Source organism: Stegodyphus dumicola, chromosome 2, assembly GCF_044657685.1.
Source record: "Stegodyphus dumicola isolate Sdum_Otavi_A_Nest chromosome 2, ASM4465768v1".
NCBI lineage: Eukaryota > Metazoa > Arthropoda > Arachnida > Araneae > Eresidae > Stegodyphus > Stegodyphus dumicola.
This window is the reverse complement of record NC_140769.1, coordinates 116,396,893-116,417,853: the sequence shown is the minus strand read 5'-3', so window position 1 is coordinate 116,417,853 and position 20,961 is coordinate 116,396,893. Positions and strand designations below refer to the sequence as shown.

The window sequence follows — 20,961 nt, the reverse complement described above, 5'->3', positions numbered from 1 at the left end:
AAACAGATAAACAGCAATGAACTTTATCTTTTTATATACAAATTAAACCGACTTATTGAGAATTAATCAGCTTCATACATATACAAAGTATTACATCATGTTTATCCATTATTATTGTTAATTCGCACTGTTTGGAGACAGTTTTTGTGTAATTCAAATCTAGCCCTATTCATGCTTTATAAGAGTTACAAACTTCTCTTACTTGCTTAATTTTACATTTAAAAAAAGTTTCTAAAATTAAAAAAATATTCTTGTTACTTGAGCTTTCCGGTTAGCTGAATGCCAGGTAGTCAGGCTTTTATTGTAAAACTTTTAAATGATCGAATTTTACGGATAAAAATTTTTGCACCATGAATTTCTGCAATTCTGTATTTGTTGTATGAACGTTCTGAGTACCTTGACTGGCTTTGATTATGAGACTTTTTGGTCACTTCGTATATACTAGCTTATAATTTAAGACATTTCGCTTTCTTACTTTCTCTAATACTATAAATGTCATTGTAATGAATGTAAGTTTGTGAAAATAGAGATTAAAATTAATAAATACACAAATTTAGTTAATAAAGGCTGTTTAAATACAGATCTTCATGACAGATCCAAAAACCCACACCGCTCAGAAGGTTGAGTGAACACTGATTACTGTGTACATGGGAAATGAACATTTAATGCAATTGCAAATTTATGTAATTTTCTGATGTTTTTAAGTGAAAACAGATTGTTGCGTACATTAAGAGTATGGCAATGCACTCAGTATCAAAGTGTTCCATGATGCCAAGTTCTGCAATTCTTCGAAGTTGAAACTGATTGCTGTGCACAAAGGGAAGGTGTTTTATTATAGATCTGTTTTATGTAATTCTTCGGCTGACACCATTTTTGAAAATGGCTGTTGCTTTTCTTACCTTAGGTTTTGGAAAAATCAGTACAGTCAAAAGTCGTTAATTCGGACACCCATAATCCGGAATGATCTATAATCCGGACTTCAAAGCTAAAAACTTTCTGCGCATGCGCCACGTTGACACATGCGCATAGGCGTTTACACGTGCGCATAAGACTGCGCATATGTGTGTGCGCAAGCGCAGAATACATTTTCGCACGCGCGTTTTATGTATAACAGATGGTATATGCTAAAATTATCTATTTCAGTTAATGTTGATGATTGCGTTGTTCCTTAATCTTCGAATTATTTCCGGCTTTTTATTTTTTGCAGACTGTAGGAGCAATTTTATAAAAGTAAACTTGAAATTTCGATTATGTCAAATAGAATTTCCGATACTGGAGCTCCCAAAGGATCTACAAAACGAAAGTATGTTCCGATGTCCATCAAACAAAAAGTGGAATTGCATCAAAAAATGGATAACGACATGAAGAAGGTGACAGAGAGGTTAGTGAAAATGAAAAAATTTCGATTGACAAGTTAGTCGGTATTCTCGGCACAGCAATTACGGGACTTAAACAGCGGAACTTTGTAAATGAACAAGAAATTATGTCTGTTAATAGTATTAAAGAGAAAGTATTATCTCATAAAATGAAGCAACTTAAACAACTTACATTGAAAGAAATGTTTAATAAAGTAAACAAATAAATATTAAGCTTTTTTTTTTCTAAATTTTGATACCTTTTAAATCATAATTGTTCTTTATTTCATAAATTACGGTTTCATATTTTTAATTTTATAATTTCTGCATGCCATCTTACCAGATTTAAACTGATGATCTATAATCCGGAATCGCCAAAATCCCGATGAGTCCGGATTAACGACTTTTGACTGTAGTCAATAATTATTTAATTTTCTGATGGGTTGGTTAGATAATCAAAAAGTACTGAAATATTAAGTTTTTTTTTTAAACCTCAACCTTTAAAAAATAATATCTTTTTATTGTTCTAACTTTTTGCAAAAGATTTAAAGTATGTCAATTATTGCATCATCAATTTTTTTTTCAAAGATTGGATGTTAGTTTGACAGCAATTGATCATGTATGATCAAATCTTTTAGTCATCCCATCTTTGAGAACTTTACCCAGAATGCTTCACAGGGGTAAACTGATATTGCATTCCCAAGAGGAATGAAACATGCTAACAATATAACCTCGTGCAAAAGTCAAATCCACAACTTGCAGTTGGTAAGAAAATTTAACCTCTGTTAAACACTATGGTGCCCACGGAGACAGCGCATCAACAATATGATCTTTCAAATTAATCATCTTCCCAAATTCTTCACCTAATGTACAATGATCTTCCCAAATTAATCATGCAATGTACAATGTTATCTTCATTAATTTTTCACAAATTTTGTTAGCATTGAAAAGCAATTCGTCAGTTCCCTCTCTTTCAATCCTAAATACAGAAGATCCAACTTTATCAAATTCTAATTCAATAAAATGTTTATATAACCACAAGTTATGCAATGCAATTTTTTTTAATTGTGAATTTCACTGTTTATATTTAAGGAATTGAGATTTTAGAAATGAACAGATTTTAAGATTGGTAGATTTTTGCTCTCAAGCTGAATTAGTTTACATAATTTCAGCATGCATTTAGAGCTCAACTGCTTAAGTATTCATAAAAATTTCCAACTGTATTCTTTGCTAAAGAAAGGATTCAAAGCTCTCTCTACGTTGATAGTTTGCAAATTATGTAAATTCAGAAATCATTTCACAGGAAGATTAGACAGAACTCAAGACTATAAATATATTAAGACAGAACTTATGACTACAAATATATTATGTCGAACTTATTACTGATAATAACTTCATTAAAATGACAATATGGTGATTTCCTGTTATGTTTTACCACCAATCCTCAAATTCCATATCACAGATTATGTTCTTACTGCATTAATATAAATATTAACAAGACATAGTGCACAATAAAAATTAAGCTTTATTTCGGAACATCGCGCACACTGCCCGACAGCCGGCCTGTTTCGCTCTCTCGCTACGCGTAAGAAACTTCTCCTCTAGGGTTGCCACACTTATCGGAGGGCGCAAGGCGCGCTCCTTATCGCCATCACCACAGAGTTTCCCCCCAGTTCCTTTAATGGCTATTCAAAGGAACGACATAGGTTAAGAAATTATCTCAGAGTATCCGTACTGTTGGGTATTTTTTTCATGATTACAAAATTAGAATATAAAATTAGAAAAGATCAAAATGCAATTCAATATATAACAAGGTATTGATACATATAATAAACATGAAATAACAAAAAATATGTTACGATATGAATTTTTTAAAAAAAATCTTTTAAATTGTTATGTAAGAAATGTTTTAAATTGTTAGGTTGTTTAAATTGTTCTTAGGGAAGTGAACATGTCTTCCCGATCTGGTGACAGTTTGTGTCTTAGAGAGTTCGTTTGCAGATTTATTCTGCTGAACTGTCTTTAAGTCTTTATTTGTTTTCAGTTCAGGCAATTTAGAGTCCGAAAGCAAATAGGCTGGTTTCACACGGTCTATAGACACAGTAGATTTCAGACCATTAATATCAATTGTGAAAGTTTTATTCATTCTAGAAAGGACTTTATGCGGACCTGTATATGGTTGGCACAGAGGTGGCTTTACTCGATCGACATGTAAGCATAAATGTGTACAAGACTTTAAGTTAGCACTTATGTAACACTTTTCTTGGCAATATGCAGATGTTGCTATTGGATTGGATTGTCGCATTCTATGCCGAAGATTCGCGATAAATTGTGTGTCATACGGAGATATCTTAAATGACGTTATCATATCACTAGGCAGCTTGAAAGTTGTGCCGTACACCAGTTCAGCACAAGATGACTGTAGATCTTCCTTTACGGCTGTACGAATACCAAGCATAACAACTGGTAGTGTTTCAGTCCAGTTATTGGTCTCGTGAGCCTTGAGAGAAAATTTTAACTGTCGATGAAATCATTCAACGATGCCGTTGGACATTGGATGATAGGCTGTTGTTGTGATTCTGTTCGTACCTAAAATGCACATAAATTCTGCAAAAAATGCGGATTTCATTTGAGAACCTTGGTCTGTTGTTATAATCGATGGGCAGCCAAAACGAGATATCCAACAGTTGAAGATGGCTCTGCAAATAGTTTTTGTTTTCATATCTGGGATGGGAATGGCTTCAGGCCATCTGGAGAATCTATCTATGAGAGTCAAAAGGTACACGTTGCCTTCTGATGGAGGTAACGGTCCGACGATATCCATATGGATTTCTGAAAAACGTGCATCAGGAAGAGAGAATGTGCCCAGTGGTGCTATAGTATGCCTAGTAATTTTCGATTTTGGGCAAGATTCACAGGATTTCACCCAATTTTTGATATGACGTTTCATATCGGGCCACACATAACGAGAACAAATAAGCTTCGTAGTAACTGCAATTCCTGGATGTGACAGATTATGCAGATGATTAAATATGAGTCTGCGAAAAGAATTTGGAACAAATGGACGAGGAATGTCCGTTGATATGTCACAAAGAACATTACCATCAGAATACTGGCATGGTTTAAATTCTAGTTTCAAAGATGATGTATTATTTTTGAGAAGGTCTTGTACCTCCGGATCATGCCGTTGAGCTTCCGAAAATTTTTTTAAATCCAAAAATGGAGATTTTGTTATGAAATCAATTTCGATTCTCGAAAGAGCGTCAGCAACGACGTTTTTTGACCTTGCACATGCCTAATATCTGTAGGTACTGAGAAATAAAATCTAAATGGCGCAATTGTCGAGGTGAACATTTATGAGGGTTCTGTTTAAAAGCGTATATTAATGGTTTTTGATTCGTATAAATTATAAAATTTCTGCCCTCTAACATGTGTAGGAATTTCTTAATTGCAGAATAAATTGAAAATAATTCCCTATCATACGTGGACCATTTCTGTTGACTTTTATTGAGTTTCATAGAGAAAAATGCTATAGGTTCCCATGTTTGTTGAGACAACTGCATAAGTGTGCCGCCTATTGCGACGACTGAGGCATCTACCCAGATGCTTAGCTGGGCTCCGGGAATAGGGTGTCTCAAAAGGGTAGCCTGAGCAATGGCATTTTTGACAGCAATAAAGGCTTGTTCAGCATTCTCGTTCCAATTTAATTGTGGGGATGAATCCTGAACACGAGAACAAGGTTTCTTTTTATTAATATAGCCTTCTAACAATTTTATTAAAGGAGAAAGAATATGTGCTGCTTTAGGTATGAAACATCTGTAAAGGTTAAACATGCCTAAAAATCGGCGAAGCTGAGTGAGAGTGGTAGGTTGAGGAAAATCTAAAATACATTTGACTTTGTCAGGAAGAGGTTCAATTCCGTTTTCACTAAGGTGAAAACCTAAGAAATCAATAGACCAAAGGTGCATTTTGAAACATTTATGCAAAGTCCATATTCCTGAAGTTTGGAAAATAAAGCTTTCAAATGCCTGCAATGTTCCTCAGAATCTTTAGAGGCTATGAGCAAGTCATCGACGAAAGCATAAACACCTTCTAAATCCCGCGTGAATTCATCTATAAAACGTTCAAAAGTCGCTGATGCATTGCATAAGCCGAATTGCATACGGGTACTTTCGAATAAACCGAATGGTGTGCATATGGCGATTTTGTGGATGTCGGCTGGGTTAATTGGTATTTGATGGTATGCCTTAATCAGGTCGACATGACTAACTGACGAGGTTTTGCAACCACAGGAGGACCTTTAGTTATGATATAATGAACGGTGTTGTGTTTAACAGGTTGGTTAGGATCTGGTAATCTAGTAATTGAAGGAAATTCTTTTAAAATTTTGTGATAAGGTGTATCACTAAATACAGTTTTTACTGAATAAATGCTTGCATTTTTCACGCAACTGATGGTTTTAAAATGCATTTTTAAATCTTTGAGACATTTGTTTCTGAGATCAGGCACCAATTCAAAGAAATGGAGAAAATCTGCTCCAAGAATGGGTGTACTAACATTTGCTATAAGAAAAGTCCATGTAAACTGTCGTCTTAATTTGAAATCCAAAGAAAGTGTTTTTTGACCATAAACATGAATAGTGGAAGAATTAGCAGCGAAAAGTGTTTGTTGCGAAGAATTCCGTTTTTGAGAATTATTTCCTGGAAGTAAGGACATGTCAGAGCCGGTATCGACCAAGAATGAAAGGTTTGTTCTATGGTCACGAACGAACAGGCGACGTGAAACTTGAGGCAAAGAATAAGTCGCCTCTATTCTTTGCTGGTTTCATTTCCCTGCCATGAACAAGGTTTTGTACATTTGTCTTCTCTACACTTTTTCCCAAAACGTCTATGATACCAGCAAACAGAATAATCTCTCCTTTTGGAATTGCTTCTGTCGTTATAGCGATCTCCGCGATTTGGCGAACGACCACGAGAAAGAGAAATGCGATCAATACGTTTGTTTAATTGTTCTATTTGTTTAAATAATTTATCCTCAAAAGACTGATCGACTGTGCGAGAAACGGCACAAGTCCCTGGGGTTGGATTTACTTCTAAAATTCTGTCGGCAATTTCTGCAGCTTTATCTACAGTTAAAATGGAAACCGCTGCCAAAATAGACTGAACAGTCGAAGGCAAACGTTGAAGGAATAATTCTAACATTAAGTTATCAGGAACGTTTAAAGATTCTGCTCGACGTTTCATATTTCTAAGCAAATCTGAAGGTTTTCAAGAACCTAATTCCTCTCCAGATAATAATTGGCGAATTTCTTGCTGAGAAGATTCTCCTGAAAGATTTATTAACTCAGTTTTGAGCTTTGTATATGGATCAATAGGGTCTGGTTTCATAAGTAAATCTCTCACTAGTGATGCAATATCTGGAGGAAGATGAGAAACTACATAATTATATTTAGTAATGGATTCTGTGATAGGTTTGGGGGTGGCAAGAGTAAAGGTACTTTCACACATAATAAACCATAAAGATGGGTCTGATCGGTTATAAACCAGAATTTGGACAGCATGAACATCAGACATTGTGCAAGGTTTTTAAGCCAAAATAAAAGCAAATATTTAATTAAAGAAAATGAAATTAAATCATAAGTAGAAAACAGAATTATAAAATGATCTATAATTACTACTCATCTGTAATTCGGAGGATGAAAACCGATGTAATCCATTACTTCTGGTTTGGAGATCTTGAGTGATGGCTTGTAGTCAAAACCGAAAGTGCTTGAGAACTGTTCATACGGCCACAGTCCGGATTACCATTATGGTGATTTCCTGTTATGTTTTACCACCAATCCTCGAATTCCATATCACAGATTATGTTCTTACTGTATTAATATAAATATTAACAAGACATAGTGCACAATAAAAATTAAGCTTTATTTCGGAACATCGCGCACACTGCCCGACAGTCGGCCTGTTTCGCTCTCTCGCTACTCGTAAGAAACTTTTCCTCTAGGGTTGCCACACTTATCGGAGGGCGCAAGGCGCGCTCCTTATCGCCATCACCACAACAAAAATAAAGGATACAATATAATTATCTGTATCCCCAAGAAAAGTTGCCAAATTTATGGTGATTTTATGAATTGGCAGAATTTTCTTTAATAATTTTAGAACTTACAGCTACTATTCTATTTATAAGATAATAATAAAAAGTAATATTTTAAAAAAAAAACAAGAAATTTTATGACGAAAACAAAAATCTGAAAGGCTGATAGTATTTATATTCTTATAAGGTGACTAATATTATTCTGAGAAGAATGCTTAAATTTAAAGCAATGCAAATCCACATGTACTCAAACACATTGGTGATATGCACATGTGAAAGTTGATTACTGTGAGATGTATACTAAAAAATATGCCAAACTCCCGGCAATTCTACTATATCTTCAAATCATAGATGCAGATAATCAGAAAGTACAAAACAAGTAACTAATCATCAGTTTCAGCAAATTAACAGAAGCAAAACTATAAGTAATATATATAAGTAATGTTAATGTGAGCATTTACTCACCTCCCCATCTTTTATCATTTGAGGAGAAGGATTGAGATCAATAACTACGACAACCAAACTACCATCTTCATCTCCTACAAAATAAATTCAAGAGCAAAGACATAAGAAGGAAATATATATATATATATATAGTGAAGAAATATAATGCTAAACACTGCACTGAAATGAACTCTTAAATAAAACAGATAACAACATACTTTACCTCATAAAAATTTATTAAGACTAACTGAGATCACTTTCATATCTGTATGTAGCAAATAATACAGAGCAAAAATTAATTCAAAATGCTATAAAGTGCCACAAAAGAGAGATTAATGATTTTCATAAAGCAACAATTTATGTAATACTATGTGTGGTTTGCTGGAAAAGGCAACTTGCTGATGAATATATAAAAAGTGCACTTTCACACACGTTATCGTTCCCAAATTGTATCCCAGCAAAGACACAATGGTATCCTCACAAAAGGTGACCTACCCTTTGTTTGCCTTCGTTTATGAACATGATTCGGTTTTGACTGGTTCCCGATTTCAGCCTTGCTTATAACAGTGCTGGACTTCAGATGATGTGGAATTTGTATTTTATGTGTACTTTCATTTAATTTTATTTATTTAATGGTTTTGGCCTCTAATAATTATGGTTAGTTTTTTTTCCTGGGAGTGACTATAAAAAAAAAAATTTGAGAATGAGCAAAAAATATGTGCATATTTTTAATTTATTTATGGCTTTAATGAATGTTTTTTACATAAGCAATATTTTATTTAATATCCAAACATATTTTCAAATATAAATAAAACTTCAGAATACGTTTATGAGTTTCTAGAGTCTGCGATACACTGGTAGTGTAATAGGTTATTTTGATGCATAAGCAAATAATCAGGGTGACTTGCTACATTCTTGTAATACTCCTGCTCTTCAACAAACAAAATCAGAGAAACTGAGATTTGTGAACTTGCTAATCATGAGCCTTCTCTTTTTAAGGTTCTTGATGGTTGGAAGGGACATAAACTCCTAGTATTCTCCTCTTCATTAGAAGAAACTTCCCTCTTGGCTTCCTCATGTGTCAGCTCAAAAGAGCTTGTAATTCTTCAGTGGTAACATTATATTTAGAAACATGCTTATTTACCTATTCTTCTGCTCTTTACCTTTGTTTATACACAAATACTGCCAAAACAGGAAATACAACAAATTTACATTCATGCTCAATGCATGAAAAATTTGAATGCAGTTCTTATGAGGGATCAAGTTCATTATACAGAATATTCTCTAATTTATATGTATGTTCATTATGCAATACATTATGCAGGGTACCACTGTACATAATACTTTGACATACCACCTGCAAATTCCTATTTTGAGAAGAATAAGACAATCTAATCAACAATAACAAAACATAAAGAAATCGACCAGTTGATAACAACTGAATTCATTCCATTATCATAAGAGGTATATGAGAAAAGATCACAGATTAAAACATCATTGAGAAACATCATCTTACAAAACACTGTGAGAGCGAAAGCGGCTGATCTTTAGAATATGGTAACTGGTAGTTTGGCGACATTTTGGAGGCGATAAAGGTTACTACCTGGGACTTTAGTAATAATGTGAGCAGTACTCAGTTCCGATTACGCATTATTTTGTGTGAGGAAAATGAGAGATCATGGGATATGTCATGTGATATTAATGGACGAATTACGGTTCTTTAATCGGAAAAGGGGGGAAATCGGGAAAATATCTGGAAATTTTGTATTTGGCTTTATTCTGTGTTGTGTGAAACAGTGTTCGTTAATTTTTGGATCCCATGGCCTTAACTAAAGTGAATTCAAAATGGGTATTTAGTGGGATTGAAAGGGGTAGTAACAAGTGTTTCTTTAAGGTTGTGCGAGATAGAAGTAAAAATGTTTTATTAAGTTATTTATTTTACCTGGTACCTTGCTGTGAACTATAAGTATGATTTTAAAGATCCTGAAACAGATATAAGAAAAGTTTATCGGACACGTAATCAAGATTCTGAAGAAGATTAGGTAAGTTAGTATTTTTAATTATTTGAGGATATTATTTTTATGCATTGTTCTAAATGTAAGGTGGAAGTAAAGTAACTTGGTATTATTGGGAAAATTGTTATTAGCAATGATTTAGTTTAAAGTAATTAGGATTGTAAGCTAATTTTTATTAATTTAATGTATGTGCTTATTTATATTTTAAGTAGTGTTTTTGAATTTAATTATATTTTAATTAAATGATAGTTATTTTGTGAATTTTATGTTTGTAGGAATTTGGTATACATTTTAGTTGAAGTAAACGTGCATGGAAATAATTTAAATATTTGACACTAAGTATTTGTAATGTTTGCGGTATGAATTCGTTGGTGACGTTTATAATATAATAGATAATTTAGAGGTAAAAGTTTTTGGATATTTTATTTATTTTATACGTGGAAATGTTCATATTTGGAAAGGGTATATACTTTTACGTTATTAGGTAATTTCATATATGTTCTTTTTAACGGGTTTAAAGATTCAGAAAATTGTCATGCATTTTCATGAAATTTTTCTAATTTATGAGAAAAAAGCAGTGTACATGGATATAGTGAAGAGTGTGCACAATGCCATTTTTGTGTAATTCTGGGATGTTTTTTTACGTAAAAATAAGTCGACGTGTACATGGTTTATGTGTATGTGTTATTTTGAAAAATGCGTAAAAAGTATGGTATTGTGCACTTTTTCCCAATTTTGCAGTGAATATTTGTCATGATTAAGCAGTTTTGTTAGATAAAATTTCTAGCATAAGTGTAATTCGGCTAGAAGATTGTTAGAAGAAGTGTTCAGTAGATAAAAAGAAAAGAAACATGTCTTTACTTCGTGAAGACAAAATGGCTGCGGGGAAGAAAAATAGAGGGTTGCTGTAGGAGAGTTGGTCGCCAAATTTTTGCCAAAAAATCACCAAGTTACCATAATCTAAAGATCAACCGCGAAAGCAAGGGAAAAACATCATAAAAACATTCTGGGAGAAAAGAAAGCAAAGGCATGTGATTAGGTGGGAATGATATTTATCTGCTTTTGGAAAAGGGAAGGAATCATTCTTGCACTTACTTTTGTGAGTGAAGGGAAAGGCTACTGATCTAAACGAATTTGATAGAAAGCAGATTGTAATGGCCGAAGAATCAGAACGAGTATCTCTGAAACTGCATGACTAGTAGGTTCACAATCTGCCATTATTAGCAATTATGCAAAGTGGATAAATGACGGTAAAAAGAGGAGTAGGAATCAAGGTGTTGGATGTCTATGCATCATCAAAAGAAAAAGGACATGGAAGACTGTCCTGCTTGGCACAGCAAAATTGGCACCAGACAAGGGCTAGTTGACAGCCCAATACAAGTTCAAGTGTTTCAGAATACACAATTCTGTGGACACTGTTGTATATGGGACTGTGCAGCAGAAGTCCCACTCATGTGCCTCTGTTGACCTAGCGTCATTGTCAACTAAACGTACAGTGATCCCGGGAACATCGAGACTGAACCAAGGATAAGTAGAAGACAGCCTGGTTGGTTGAACCACAATTTCTCCTTCATCACATTGATGGTCATGTCAGGGTATGCCGTCTGCCAGGCCAACAGTTGCTCATCCCCTATACAGCAGGTTATACACAGGCTGGGGCTGGTGGTATTATGCTTTGGGGACATTCTCATGGGCGGCTTTGGGACCCTTAGTTGTAATAGAATAGACTATGAAAGTTGCAGACTCTTTGAACATAACTGGGAATCAGTTGCATCCTTACATGGCATCTGTCTTTCCAACTGGAAATGGAATCTTCCAGCAGGACAAAGCCAGCCCCATGTCACAAAGCTCAGATTGTGACGGAGTAATTCAAGGAGCATGAGGATGAATTCCAATTAATGATCTGGTCACCTAACTCACTGGATCTTAATCCAATAGAGCACATTTGGGATGTCATGGAGCAGCAACTTAGAGCTCAAACATTACCATGTCAGAATATCTCGACTATGTGTGACCACTGCTCAGACATTTAGTACAACCTATCTCCAGTCATTTATTGAGAACTTGTGCTATCCATACCAAGGTGATTTGCATCTGTTTTGCAGGCCAAATGTCATACAATGTGTTATTGAGTAGGTGGTCATAATGTTTTGGCTATTCAGTGTACAGACTTTAAGTGTGTCGCAATCCACCTGTTAAAATACTGACATTTAACACATTCAAACTTGTGTCTTGTGTATACAAACGTAGCTATGGGAGAGGGAGTATTAAATCAACATAACAATCAACAATATTTATTAATTGAAAATTAGCCAAAGAAAAGTACAGATTAAATTTCATTTTATTAATTTATAACTAATAAGAACTTTTGGCATTCAGGCCAAAGGTTGTACAATGTGTTATTCAGCAGGTGGTCATGTTTTGGCTCTTCAGTGTATACAGTATCAGAAACATAGCTATATTTATTACGAATTACACACTATATTTAGTAAAAGAAGTACATAATTAAACTTCTCCAGATCATAATTAACACACTCTTGATCATAATTTTAAGTAAAATATTTGAGAAACAGTTACAATTTTTAATAATTATTAACCTTCCCTTATGAATCACAGCAAACAAATAGGAAGAAGAAATGTTTTGAAATTGAAAAAAATGGTACTTATGTATTATCCTGTTGACCATGAAAGCTGGCAGAGATACTGCCTATGTTTTGCCAAATGTTCCTACAAAACTGTAAAAAAAAAAAAATGACACTTCTTTATTCGATAAATAATCAGTATTTGACCCGCTTTGTAAAAAAAGCTTTTGTAGATTTCTACTATTTTGTTAGGACCTCCAGTTTTACTGGCAGCTTTGTTTAGAACACTACAAGTAGTACCAACTTTCTACAGTTAACTGTTCGGGTATGCTTCAGATACTTGGTGATATTTTCCTCTATTTAGGACAATGTCAAATCCAAGACACGGAAGAACTTCCAGTCTTGCAGAAAGTCACCTTCCCTAAAAGTTTCCTTCTGTAGTACTGAGAGGGAAAATATAATGACTGGAAATGAAATAATTTAGACAAATTTTAGCTCCTGTTGAATGTGTAAATAATTAACTTGCAAGGAAGTTTTCAAGAATTTTTTTTTCCAAGAAATTCAAGAACTTAATCAAAAAAAGGGTTAATCAAAATAAATAAATAAATAAATAAAAAAGAAAGAAAATTTCTTCATAAGTGTAATTCGGCTAGCAGATTGTTGGAAAAAGTATTGAGTAAATAAAATGAAAAGAAACATGTCTTTACTTCGTGAAGACAAAATGGCGGCGAAAAAAAAAATAGAGGGTTGCTTTAGCAGAGTTGGTCGCCAAATTTTTGCCAAAAAATCGCCAAGTTACCATAATCCAAAGATTAACCAAGATTTGTTGTTTAATGTTTTTATGTTAGGAAATATGTATTTTTGGTTATTTATTCCTCTCTGTATGTATATTTTTGATTATTTGTTCATCTTTGTATATTAAGACGGCAAATTTTTTCCTGGTTACCATGATAGTTTTAACTTTGTTTTAGCTTCCTGATTTTGTTTAAGTGAAAATGTGTACATGAACAAAGTTAAGGCAGTGTGCAATGCCTAGTTTGTGCAATTAAATTTTTTTTTTAAGTTAAAATAGGTAGATGTGTACATGGACACTGAGTTTGTTGGGGATGGACACCGAGTAAGCCTCTGGCTTCTTATTCTGGTTATGTATAGTGGCCATCTTGAAATTGGTGGCGAATCTTCCTGGCGCCGCTGATCTTGACATCAAAAAAGAAACGAATCGCCAAGTGGTATCGTAAATTTTTACTGATTCTTTTTAGGAAAAATCTTCAATTTCTTGGTGTTAGTGTCAAATACGATCTAAATTTCAGTGCACTTTGAACAGTTCTATGTAATTTCCATCATTTTATAACATCAAAGATAGTTGAATGCTTTACCTCAAAGATTGTTTTGATATTTTGAATAATTGGCTAAAGTGCAGAATCGCTCACTTATTTGTTTAGTGCTTTTTACAAGATTAAGAATTGCATTTTTGTCAATTTTCTTTGACTTTTAAAGTGAAAATAGGTCGATGTGTGAATGGATAAAGTCAAGGGAGTAAACAATGTCATTTTTGTGCAATTCTGGGATGTTTTTTTAAGTTAAAATAGGTCGACATGTACATGGATACCAAGTATGGGCAATTCTTAAAAATGCGCCAAGCAGTGGCCGATTCTGCACTTTCTCCGAATAATTTACAAATATTTAAAATGATGTACAACTAAATTTTGAATAAAAATTATTATTCATACTCATTCCAGATATGGAATACTTAATATATTTTGCTAAACAAGCAATGATTTCCAACTGCAAACAATAATTCTTCTGATGTATTTTCCATTTAAAACAAAATATTATGAAAAACGCATAGTCTACTAAAATATCTCAACATAACTTTAAAGTATCCGAATTAGGTACACTTCTGTTTTGAGGGCCGTAAAAAAAATGCAGCGAAAATGTATACGCAAAACCGCCAAATCTAGCAAACTCACCCATTTAACAGAGCGCCAAATGTAGCGTACGCACTGGTTTCAGTTTGCGTAAATTTATATAGTTCTATATTTCTTAAGACGCCATTAAAATACTACTTTAATTTTTAAATCCTTTTTTGATATCATATGGATTTAACAATTTGGGAATTGCCCATGATGAAAAGTCGGCAATAGAATTTTGGGTAAAGTGCAGAATCACTCACTGCTTGGAGCTTTTTTAAGAATTGCACATACTCGGTATCCGTGCACATCGACCTATTTTCACTTTAAAAAAAAATCCCAGAATTGCACAAAAATGGCACTGCGCACCCCCTTGACTTTATCTATGTAGACATCGACCTATTTTCATTTAAAAAGTAAAATAAAATTGACAAAAATCCAATTGTTTTTATCCTTGTAAAAAGTGGCAAACAAATAAGTGAGCGATTCTGCACCTCTGAATTCTGATTCTGAATATTTTCAAATAAAGGCATCATTCATTATAGAAAATTACGTTTGAACAACCAACGAGATGAAATTATGCTTTAGCTATAAGTCGGCAACGAAATAGCGATGCAGGCACCCATTAAGTTATGTTTAGCAATTTTTATATAAATTATAATAATGATCTGAAATAGTCATTTACTCTTATGCTTCCATTCAGTCATGTTTAGCCTTTTTCATATAAATTACAATAATAAAAAAGTATTATATGAAATTAACCTTTCATCTAAATTAAAACATCAATCTTAGATAGTTATTTATTATTATACTTCCTTTCTTGCCGCAATTATTTTTGGCAGCATGCTGGCATCAACAATAGTTTGGCGATTTTTTTCGGCCCTCGAAACCGAATAGTGCCCCGAATTATTATGCAAGTTTTTGATTATAAGTTTTTGGGTTACAAGGACTTACTTTAATTACAAGGAATATTTTTATGATACTTATTTTGTAGCAAGGTTTAGAATAGACGGATAATAATATGTAAGAAAAAATTTCGAAGCCTACATTACAATAGTACATGATCTATGCAAATAGATTTTGAAAATATAATCACGTTTACGGGTCGGCACATCAAGGATGAGCCGCGAGCTTAGCGAGTAAAAATGCAACAGCGCCAACGGGTTCTCTGCGGATGAAAACCCATATATTATTTTCAAAAATAAATTTCTGCATTTTCCCACCTTTAAATGGAAAATATTTTCCAACTAACATATCCTGCTAACTTACACAATTCTATATAATTTATATAATTCTGTAATTTATGTATCTTCGGTAACTGTTTAAATTGCAAATAAACGGTAGAACAAAACAAAAATTAACGCTAATTTTCTGCATCTCTAAAACAAATATAAAAGAATGTTTTACATAATTTTTGCTTTAACGTTGACAATTAACATTAATAATCATTGTAGATTCTTAAGGGGTATGTTATCAAAAAGCTTTTGATTGAAATTGAAATATTTCAATAATGACCGATTAGCTTTTAAATTAAGAATTCAAAATCTGTATTCTTAATACAGATTTTTCAGTTTACAGTTTCTTTATTAATAATACAGTTTCTTTATTATCGCATAAACTTCACATTCTGCGTAAACATTTGAGTTTTCCTTTTCCTGACTTTTTAACGCAGTATATTACACACATTTTTTCCCCCTAAATATTCCATATAAGATCGACAAGAATGATATTTAATAATATCTCACTTGAATCAGTCATTTTGTCGTCAATGGCTCTTTTCGTGAATCGTGCAATTCAGAGTTTTTTCGTAATTCACACGGACACATTTTCAGTAATCCACATCATTTAACTTCACCTCTCCGTAACTCACAAAGTACACAATGTGTATCACCAAAACAAACACCTAGCCAACAAACTCATCCGTAACATCAACCAACTCAACAGAGTCAAAAGAATAAATATGTTAAGAATAAGAAACCGGCGCCGAAGTTATAACATCACAAATACAAGCGTCTAGCCCCTCAGATACTAGTTTCCTCTGCCCTACCCCACTTTTCGAATTTTTGACGTCATGGACAAATCGACTAGTTTCGCTTGGATGGTAATTCTTGAGCATGCGCTGAAGGGCGAGAAGTAACATATACAGAACTTTGGTTTCAACTTGTAAACAGTATTAAGTATATTGTCTGAAAGTGCATTCATTTATGCAATTGCATAATTTTACTGTTTATGCAATAAAAAAACTTTATTCAGATAAAATTTACTTTAATATTATTATTATTTTGGTATAGGATTATACGAAATGCTGAATACTCTAGGTACTATCGTAATCTTCGCATAACCATTCCACATTGTATTTTGCCTTATCATTGTAAAATGTATTGTATTATAAAGATTAAAGCAAAGCAGATTTCTTACTTGGGTTTTCATCCGCAGAGAACCCGTTGGCGCTTCGGGAAAGAATCCATTGGCACCGTTGCATTTTTACTCGCCAAGCTCGCGGTTCATCGACGATGAGCCGAGCCGTAAATGTGATATTTTGCAAACGTGATTTTTAGTGCATGTAAATTCAAGTTAGCAAACAAAACAAGCATATGGTAGTAAAAATTCACAGGTAATAAGCATGTAGATGTAAAACTAACCGGTTAAACGATATACGAAAATAAATTTGAATTAAATTCAAGTTAGCACAGAAAAGAATATATTAAGCATAAGACAATATATAAGCATTTATAACGGAAATAAAAATTCATTTAAAATTATAAATTAGTATTAATGTATTGAAATTAACCGGTTAAACGTGAGAAACGAAAAAAATTTGTCTTAAATTCCAATTAACACAGAAAACAATATATTCCTTACATCAGCAGTGGTTTGCTAATTTTGATGACCATGGTGATGCATCAAACTATTCTGTCATCTTAGATAATCAATAATATTTTTTTATTTCAATTTAATCATCTATTTATGTCACACCTACCATCCTCTGAAAGGTTATTGTTAGAAAAGCATTAACAATATATTAACTTGTTAAAATTTTACGCCATAAAAATTGATTTATTCTCATAATTTTAGATGACAATAACCAATAATAAAAATAAAAGCATTATTTAATTATTTAAAATGCACATGCATATTTTTGCGGCCTACGGAAACAAATTATTTTAGAGGTTGGAAACCTCATTGTTCTTAGAGCTGTTAATAATTAAGAACACACAACGTGAACAGCCGTGTTAAGGCCCGTTTCCACTACTGCGTACGAACGCGTTGCGTCAATTGAAGACACGCCTACGGCATCCGTACAAGCGTTTCCACTGCTGCGACCGTAAAATATTTTCATTTACCGCCGCTAGGTGTCACTGTAATATTTTGGCGCCAAACAACCTGTTCGCGAGAGTACGCTGAACATCTGATCTTTTCCCGCTAAGCGATTGCTGTTTGTTTTGAATTTGATATGGATCCTGACGTAAAACGCAGAAAAGTTTTGTTTCTTTTACTATCAAAGAAACGGGAAGCAAAACGGAGCGGTTCTGAAAGGAAATGGTGGGTTAGACCGATTTACCTAAATCGACAAGACCAAGAGGCGGAACAAAATCTGATAAACGAAATGCGACTGCAGGATACTGAGTCATTTTTTAATTTCTTCCGGGTGACTCCGCAAAAATTTGATGAATTGTTATCAGTTGTTGGTTCACGAATTACAATGAAGGCCACTTCATTCAGGAATCCCATCTCTGCACAAGAAAGATTAGCTATTACCATAACGTAAGTAGAGTTCACTATTTAAAATTCATTTTTTAATTCTATTTTCCATAGCATATTTCGTCATTTATTTTAATATTTATAAAAAAACTATTTTATAATGCAATGTATAAATCTATTTAATTAATTAGTTACTTTCATTTTTTTTTAATCTGCATGCTATTAATTATTGTATATATTTAGTGACAGTAATAAAAATAAAAAGAAGCCAGTAAAGTAATCTGTTTAATTCCTTGGTTGAAATGATTTACAATAAAGATATTCTGTATGATAAATAGCAAACATATAATACATAAGTAGAATTAGCCTAATTAAATTTATTGGAAAGGCAGCATCTTTTATTTTTATGTTGGAAAGATAATAATTGTATATCTTTCTCTTTGACATTTCAAGTGTATATTATTTTCCAGATTCTTGGCGAGTGGTGATTCCATGACCAGCATCTCCTACCTGTTTCGTGTTGGGAAACCAACAGTTTCAAAAATCGTTAGACAGGTGTGTGATGCTATATGGGTTGACTTGTCTCCAGTGGTATTAAAACCACCTACAACAGAAAAGTGGAGGAAAATAGCTACTATTATAAACAATGAGTGGGAATTTCCAAACTGCATTGGAGCTGTTGATGGGAAACATATAGTAATGCAGGTAAATTTTTCATTTATAGTGCTGATTGATTTTTTTAAACCAATAAGATTATATGTATGAATTAGAAACTCAATTGTCCTTCTGTCTTTTATCTATGAATTTTTATTACCCAATAATCCACAGAAATAGTATGAATCTCACAAAAAGTAAAAAAAAAAATTCTTTAAAATACATCATTTATTCTATGAGCAAAAATGTTTGGAATAAAACCTAAAATATTGTGTGAAAGAATATAATATTGTGCTGTCATGTTAATCTAAGTAGGTATAATTAAAAATTGACGTGCAATTTCATTAATTATGGGATGTAATATTTCTTATATTATTTCTTTGGATCGTTATTTAATTCTTTTGGCTCTAATATTTGGTGACAATAGTTTAAAAAGGGAAACGACATTTATAGTGTCCCAAGCTAAGTCCTGTCATCTCGCCGCTTCTCTGCGAGCAGACGCAGCGGATATACTGCAGACGCTTCCCGAAAACCAAAGACTTGACTTCGAAGCTCTATCCGGCGCATTGGAGCTCCGCTTTGGCGAGAAATGTTTAAAGGACTACAGCAGGCTTCAATTAAAATCCCGTCAACAGAAGCCCACCGAATCACTCCAGGAACTCGCCACGGATGTTGAAAGGCTGTCCCACCTCGCATTTACGGAGTGCCCGAGAGAAACGAGGGAAATTCTGTCGCTGCAATATTTCATCGATGGCATCCGGGACCCTGAAATACAGAAAGCACTGCGAATGGCAGATGTAAAGGATGTAAAAAGCGCTCTGTTGTACGCCGTGAAATTGGAGGCAACCCAGCAAGCAACTCTTAGGGATCGCTACCCAGTCAGAGCTGTGCGAGTCCACGACCAAGGGGACCAATTGATGGCTTGTTTAGATGATTTATCCAGACAACTCGATGCTTTGATACGGAGTAGCAGTGAGAACAAAGTGGCTGTAAGATGTTGGAGATGTGGTTCTGAAGGTCACCTACGAAGGCATTGCAGAACACTGCAGGGCACGGATAATAAAACGGATGAGTTGACAAGACCACAGGGCACGGATAATAATGTGAATGCTTTAAGACGGAATAGTGTGAAACAAAACCGACCCTAAAGTGCTGGAATTGCGGTGTTGAAGGCCACCTACGAAGGAACTGCAGAACTCCCCAGAGCACGGAAAATAAGGCATACGATTTAAACAGACAATTAAATGCCACGGGAAGGAAAAGGACTGACAAGAATCCAAAGTGCTGGAACTGTGGAGCTGAAGGCCACGTACGAAAGAATTGCAGAACACCCCAGAGTACGAAAATTGAGACAATTTCTGAGCAACGATGCAGGAAACAAATTAATGACCATATCAAGGAACGGGGGTTGCCAGATAATGAAAAACCCTGTTTTAAAGCGCTTAAGATCTCTATAGTGAGTGGCAACAATAACGGACTGTCCATAAATGGGAATATCGATGGAGTTCCTTGCAATATGATCATTGACACAGGAGCTAATGTTACCATCATTAGGAAAGATTTAGCTGAACAGTTTAAAGATAAACTTATTTGGACGCCATCCTGTGTTACCCTTCAGACTGCGTCTGGTGAAAAGATCGACATAACTGGGAAGTTAAACGTAAACATCACGTTTGGAAGTGCCGCCTACCATCACACGGCATATGTAGCGGATATTACAGATCCATGCATACTCGGATTGGACTTTTTAAGGAAATACAATTTTTCCTTAGATTTCAAAAACAATAAGCTGCTTTCAGCATCTGATGGCATGACTATCCATCCTCAAGAGGGATCCTCGCCTGGAAATGTCGACGCCTTGTCCAAAAGATCGAGCTCGGGAAGCTGCCGAAATCATACCAGGGTCGAAAAGAAACTCAAGACTACCAGCTATTCTCCATCCCAGAAGCTCTTCGGTCGAGACCTTCGTCTGCCTTGTGACCGCCTGTTTAGTCGCCCTACGGATGCGCCTTAATCGCCTGAGGAACACATCCAAGATGCCCAGGCCCGGTTTGAGAGGATGCATCGTTCTGCACGAAAGCGAGTCAACTTGGCGACGGAGAAAATGAAGACCAGATGCGACACAAGAGCTACTAGACATAGATCCAACAAAGGAGACAAGGTGTGGTTGTGGAACCCGATTCAACGAAAAGGACTGAGTCCTAAA

At 34.3% G+C, this 20,961-nt stretch overlaps 1 protein-coding gene across 2 annotated transcripts in view; it reads right to left on the bottom strand.

Moving 5' to 3' along the window:
* Tfb4 (transcription factor B4) overlaps positions 1–16,472 on the bottom strand; it is a 119,067-nt gene extending 102,595 nt beyond the window's left edge. The window contains exons 1-2 of one of the 2 annotated variants that reach the window (XM_085811067.1): positions 16,145–16,472; positions 7,914–7,987 (exon numbers count right to left, since the gene is read on the bottom strand). In XM_085811067.1, coding sequence (XP_085667193.1) covers positions 7,914–7,987; positions 16,145–16,157 — 87 coding nt within the window. In that variant the 5' untranslated portion in view covers positions 16,158–16,472. The remainder of the gene's footprint in view (positions 1–7,913; positions 7,988–16,144) is intronic. The other variant, XM_085811066.1, reaches the window with a different exon arrangement.
* Positions 16,473–20,961: the final 4,489 nt, after the last annotated feature.